The 6566-nt window shown below is 51.4% G+C and overlaps 2 protein-coding genes across 2 annotated transcripts; one reads left to right on the top strand and one right to left on the bottom strand.

Annotated features, from left to right (window-relative positions):
• Positions 1-282: 282 nt before the first annotated feature.
• On the bottom strand, positions 283-1838 carry LOC100839413 (the record flags this gene model as incomplete). The annotated part of the gene is made up of 1 exon (XM_010236656.2): positions 283-1838. A coding segment is annotated over one exon (1272 nt), but the record flags the coding sequence as incomplete, so codon positions are not given.
• Positions 1839-4851: 3013 nt separating this feature from the next.
• On the top strand, positions 4852-6409 carry LOC100830846 (24-methylenesterol C-methyltransferase 2). Its single transcript, XM_003574232.4, has one exon. The coding sequence runs from the start codon at positions 5065-5067 to the stop codon at positions 6178-6180; it is 1116 nt and encodes a 371-aa protein (XP_003574280.1). The 5' UTR covers positions 4852-5064; the 3' UTR covers positions 6181-6409.
• The last annotated feature ends 157 nt before the right edge of the window (positions 6410-6566 follow it).

Here is a 6566-nt window from a genome sequence, read left to right as displayed (position 1 = left end):
CAGTTGCACAGCAGCATAGATGGGAATCCAAACTATGCATACTTGAGAAAAGTAATGCAAAACAAAATCCAGCTAACTTCACCTATGTTCATTTCAACTAAACTTGCAAGTTGTACCATTTTATGACTTGACTAATACAGTGAAGGTTAGTAGGTCACAATTGCATAGTGAGGCCAACATGTTTAACATTATCTACATAGGACTGACTAACCAAAAATACTTGTTCATGCATATACATGCAAGATTCCTTTTTTGGCAATTTGAAAAAATTCAGCCATTTTATAGTTACAGAAAAACACTATTAAGGACAACAAAACAAAGCCTTGTCCGACAGTCCGAGCATTCTCAGGTCATATAACCTGCCAGCTTGATGATATATAACAAGGCTATACATGTGACTTGACACTTCCAAGTTACAATAATACCTGGACATCTTGATTCATTCTGATGAAATCTAACTAAGACATCATCTATAGAACCATAACAACTTGCAAGCCCTCAGTAAATAAAGTAAGATACAGAGTTCAAGTATAAATCTGTGGCTCTAGTTTTCTTATCCCTCCTAGTCAAGCCTCCTCGAGTAGAGGATTCACCTTATTGTGCACGAAAGAATTAGGCCACGCCATGATGTAGGGATAGTAATGAACAGATTGAGTGACACAGCAGAGCTTATTCAGCTCCTCATTTTCCAGACAGAAGGATAAGAACCAGCATCGAGGATCAGAACTGTCAGTAGACAGATACACAATGCCACCGATAATCCCCACAACCTTCAGTGTAAGACACTCATCTGAACAATGTTGGGGGATCTCAGAAATCGCATTATGCAGCCGAAATCTCTTTACGCGCATCCATCTGTTGATACCATCGTCACCAGATCTCCAGACCCAAACAACAAGCGTGAGTTCAGATGCATAAACCAAACAGAGCTTCCCATCCTTGGTCTCACCAATCTTGAAACTGTCTGTCCCTGACACACAAAGCGGCAGATCGATTTGAGAGCATTGAAGCGTTGTGATGTTCAGCACAAATACATTGGTTCCGTTTGCAAATGTCCTATAAACAGACCCATTCACCAACGTGCCTGTGTGAGGCCAGTAATGGCCGCCTTCAGCTTGCAAGCCTACATCCTCATTCAACGGGAAAATCTGCCACTTGCTGGTATCCGATGAGAGGACGGCCGCCGCCAGACCATCGCTGGAAACGCAGACTACGCGGAACGACCCATGGTCCTCTTCGAAAGAGAAGACGTGGAACTCAACTTGCCTCCGTTTATATATCTCATCGGGCGGCACGGGCAAGAGATGCAGGGCTCCTGTGAGAGGATCGTAGACGGCCAGCTGCTTGGTGTTCCAGTTGATGAGAACGGCGTACCCATCGCGGCACTCTGACATTGACCATCCGGGTTCATCGCCGTCGTTGTCTTCCTCGTAGTCATAGTCGTAGTAGTCGTCGTCGTCGTAATTTCTTTCGCCGTCGTCGGGCAGACGGGTAAGAAAGACATCGATGCCGCGGACGGCGGCTGCGTGGTCCGGATCGGAGCGGCGGCGAACGGGCGCGAAGGCAGGCAGGACCTCATCATCATCGTAGATGTCGAGGAAGACGCCGAGTATTGGAGGCGGGTGGAGCTCACGGAAGCGGCGGCGGAAGGCGGGGCTCGAACGGACCGCGCGGAGTAAGCCGCGGCAGGTGAGGGCGGCGCGAACGAGGGTCGGGAGGGAGGGGAGGCGGAGGAAGATCTCGCGGATGAGCTCGTCGCCGAGGGCGCTTATGGTGGTGAGAGCAGGTACTTGGGATTCTTGTTCTTCTTCTTCTTCGGCGGCGGCGGCGGCGGGTTCTCAGAGCGGGCGCTCATGGTGATGGAGTAGGCAGTTTAGGGTTTTCGGCGGCGGCGGAGGTAGAATTCTTTTCCTTTTTTTTAGAGGAAGGTAGAATTCTTTTCTTTTTAGGGCAAAGCGGCGGAGGTACCAGTGAGGGCAGAATGAACAAGAACAATTGCGGCTCGGGCTGGATCATGATTCATGGGAGCCTCAGGTGGGCTGTTCTGCCGGTGGCTCCAGAGCGCAACATGGGGCGTTATCTACCACGCCTGAATCACAACGATCGTGAGATACTACGGGGTTTTGGACGTTTTTCAGTTTTTTCGGGCTGACGCGTAGATGATAAGCAACAGACAAATGTTCTATCTTATCTATTTCTCTTGTTGCCCTAAAAAAAAAATCTCTTGCTTTCTATCAGAAAAAAAAACTATTTCTCTTGCCACGAAGAACATGTAAAAATAACACAAAATCAAAACTTTGTCGGCGCACCACAATGCTAATAGATACTCCCTCCGTCCCACAAAGAGTTCAGATATGTGCCAATGTTTGTGAGACGGAGGGAGTATCTCCTAGAAAAGGCGCACATAGTTGTGTGTAAAGCTGACGGTGAACAATGACTTAAATCCAAGGAAAAACAAAACATATTGTTGTACCACAATTTTTGCCCAGAAGATACATATCGGAGAAACATGAAGTTGTACCAAATTGAAGATATAATTCCCTCGCAAAAAACATTAATGACTAAAATGATTTTATGATGACTGTCACAATAAAATGAGTACCTTGACATAGCTGAGCAGGTAAACTGACAGCTCTAATGAGTGATGACCCCGAATCAGACTAGGCCTGGTAATGGTGCGGGTTCGTACCGTTTTTCGGTGCGGGTTCGCATGCGGGTTCGAATGGTGCGGGTTCAAATGGATGGGACAGCAGAAACGGGTCCGAATCAGACGATCACATTAAGCTGACGTGCTTTATGTGAACTTTTTTTTGTAAAAGCAGCCAAATATATTAAGTCAAGGATCCAGGCTACAAGCAACGGAGCTCCGAAGAACAGAGCTAAACAAGGCAAAGCACACCCATACAGAAAAAGATACACATGAAGAGTAAAACTGAAACATCAGTGTCAGAAGGCATCGGCAGGTGCCAGGAGCTTGTTCAAATGAGTAGTCTGAAGTGAAGCAGCAGCTGATACCTTCAAGGGCCTCAAATCGTGCTTGCCAGTTGATGCCTCTCCGGCGGCTCTCCCGGCGATCGCTCTGGCTTGTGCACTCGAGGTAGATGGTAGGGTTGTAGATATCGAATGAGCGTCACCGAACCCCACCCTGAATCGCCAGCTTTGTCATATCTGAGGTGCAACAGCAAAAACTCACTCATCTGTCTTTGGTGCACAACTCGAACAAAGCCAGCAATACGACTGACGCATCTTCTCCATGCTTCATTGATAGCACTGTATGAAGATAAAGCATGCAAAGATGTAGCATCGACAGCCCTGCACAAACGCAAATGGAGAAGAGTAGAGCTGACAACAGAACACCACAGGAGAACAACTTCACCATGAAGGTTTGCCCAAGTATTCGCCCAAAATCGGCAGCAGCCATCTCCAAACAAAGAGCCCCAATCAAATATCTGCAGCACCTCGCCGCCGATAGTCGACAAGGAGAAGAGAGGAGGGGAATCCGCGTGAGAAAGCCTCACGAATGACCACCACATCGGGAAAAGCCCCAATAAGCAGCCATGGTGAAGCTTGCTCAGATCCAGATCTGAGGGCGGATTTTATTTAGGGAAACTAAGGAGAAAGGGACACCGATACCAGCTGCAGGAGCTTCCATGGCGACGGGAGCAGGATGGCAAGCCACCTCCAGCCGGCAGCCATGGCAACCATGCAAGACCCGGCATCGGAAGTACGTCATGGTGAGGCAATGAAAGAACGAAGTAATATACATAAATAAGGGGGGGGGCGCCGGGCCTCCCTCCCCCGCTGCTCCGGCCGGCGAAGCCGCTGGAGGAGGAGGGGAGGGCTTCCGGCGAAGGGAGACGAAGGGGAACGGGGCTCAGGAGTCTTCGGGAAGACGGGAGAAGAAACTGAGGCTCTCACCCCGGGTCCGAAAAGTTGTGTACATGCTTTATGTAATCATGCTTGTGGATGAGCAGTGCTTGCAGGCGTTTGAACTTGCAAATAGGCATGATTACTGTCTTGCTGGCAGACCTTGCATGACTTCTTCTCTGCAAATATTCAGGTTAGAATTGCAGCATGCCTAACTTTTGCGCTTAGAGTTGGCTACATTGCTAATTGGATGAGTGCTCAGGTTCTCAGCTATTGCAAATGTCTGCAAGAAGGTCCCCCCAGGTTGCTTCCAGTATGTTACGGATTTAGTACCAATGTTGAGTAATCCACTGCACTCTTTGATAGTATTGTTGGTCACCAATTTAATTGAGTTGGTCACCAATTTAATTGAGTTTATCTTAAGCATGTATGCAGTGCTCTGCTAATGTTTCACGTATACTCCCTCCGTCTGCCCGTCCGGAAACAAATGACGTTGATTTGTATTAGAAGCTATACAAATCCACGGAGGGAGTATAAATTACATATGTTTTCGAGTGTATCATTTTATTTTTCCAACGCACGGGCATTTAGCCTAGCAAAATAAAAATGTGTTGTTACCCACAAAACTCGCGGGTAAGGCTGCCAAAACTTCTTGTATTTGAAAACAATGATACTAAACTCCTTATACTACTCCCGTTCTGAAATAAATGGCGTGTATTTGCACGGAATATTTGAAAACAGTGATACTAAACTCCTTGTATTTGCAAGCAGTGATACTCTCTTATTTACAAAAATCGAAATCTCCTCGCAAAAAAAGAACAGAAATTGAAATCTTTTGTTACTGAATACTGATGAGAGCATAGAGGCACAGAGCGTCAGAGCCATTGATAATCATCGACCTTCCGGCCCAAGTCTACACCAGCGGAAAGCCGTGTCTTCCTCGACAGCCGCGAACGACCGAGCGCTAAATAAGAAAGTAACACGGCCCGCCCGAGTCGAGCAGAATCCAGATCTGAAAACTGCAACGGTCTCCTCATTCTCCTCCCCCGTTTCGAATCCAGCTCGGCATAAATCTCTCTCCCATTTACCACCTCAGACTCAGACCCAGATCGCAATCTCCTCCTCCCCCAATCTCATCTCGGCCCGCTTTCTCCTCGCGAGTCAAACTCTCCTCCTCTTCCCCCTAGATCAGGGGAGATGGAGCCGGCGACGATGGCGTGGACGCTGGCGGCGGCGGGGTTCGCGCTGGTGTACTGGTTCGTGTGGGTGATGGGCGCCGCGGAGGTGCAGGGCAAGCGCGCCGTGGACCTCCAGATGGGATCCATCGCCGACGACAAGGTCGGAGACAGGTACTCCCAGTACTGGTCCTTCTTCCGCAGCCCCAAGGAGACGGCCGCCGCGGCCACTGCCGACAAGGTTCCGGCGTTCGTCGACACCTTCTACAACCTCGTCACCGACATCTACGAGTGGGGCTGGGGCCAGTCGTTCCACTTCTCCCCCTCCCTCCCCGGGAGGTCGCACCGGGAGGCCACGCGGGTGCACGAGGAGCGCGTGGCCGACCTGCTCGAGGCACGGCCAGGGAAGCGGCTGCTTGACGTCGGGTGCGGCGTCGGCGGGCCCATGCGCGCCATCGCGGCGCACTCCGGCGCCGACGTGGTCGGGATCACCATCAACGAGTACCAGGTGAACCGCGCCCGCGCGCACAACCGCAAGGCCGGCCTCGACGCGCCTCGCTGCGAGGTGGTCTGCGGCAACTTCATGGCCATGCCGTTCCCGGACGCGTCCTTCGACGGCGCTTACTCCATCGAGGCCACCTGCCACGCGCCCAGGCTGCAGGACGTCTACGGCGAGGTGTTCCGCGTGCTCAAGCCGGGGGGACTCTACGCCTCCTACGAGTGGGTCACCACGCCGCTGTACCGCGCCGACGACCCGAGCCATGTCGAGGCCATCCACGGCATCGAGCGCGGCGACGCGCTCCCGGGCCTGCGCCGGCAGGACGAGATCGCGGCCATCGCTAGGGAGGTCGGCTTCGACGTGCTCCAGGAGCTGGACCTGGCGCTGCCGCCGGCGCTCCCCTGGTGGACGCGGCTCAAGATGGGGCGCCTCTCCTACTGGCGCAACTCGCTGGTGATCCGGGCGCTCACCCTGCTGCGCGTGGCTCCCAAGGGCGTCTCCGAGGTGCACGAGATGCTGTACGAGACGGCGCAGCACCTCACCCGCGGTGGCGAGACCGGCATCTTCACCCCCATGCACATGGTGCTGCTCCGCAAGCCGGAGTCGACCCCAGCCGCCGCTGGAGCGGAGACCAAATAGACAGCCGAGCGACACATTATGCAGCAGCAAGTCCTTGGTAGTAGCTAGGAGCAAAATCAGATGACGAAACGCATGGTTTGATCGATTCTTCGTGTTCTTTGATCAGTAGCGGCTGGATCACCACAAATTCCCCATTGTTTTCCCCTTTTTAATGTGTGAATTGATTATTATTCGATATGTTCATCCTGTCATGTGTCGTGTAACATGAAGCGAAGCATCTCACCGCCTAGTTCAATCTGTCTTTGCTGCGTTTACTGCAGCGATTCGTCTGAGATCGGATCTGCACTCTGTTGCTAGTAGTACGGAGTAGTAGTATATTGGGTTCTGCGTGCAGGAGGAATCTGGGATCTGGATGCCTGGGAGATCCGCCGGACCAAGGAGAACTG

This window comes from Brachypodium distachyon, chromosome 3, assembly GCF_000005505.3.
Source record: "Brachypodium distachyon strain Bd21 chromosome 3, Brachypodium_distachyon_v3.0, whole genome shotgun sequence".
NCBI classification, from domain to species: Eukaryota; Viridiplantae; Streptophyta; class Magnoliopsida; order Poales; family Poaceae; genus Brachypodium; species Brachypodium distachyon.
This window is presented reverse-complemented; position numbering and strand designations above follow the sequence as displayed.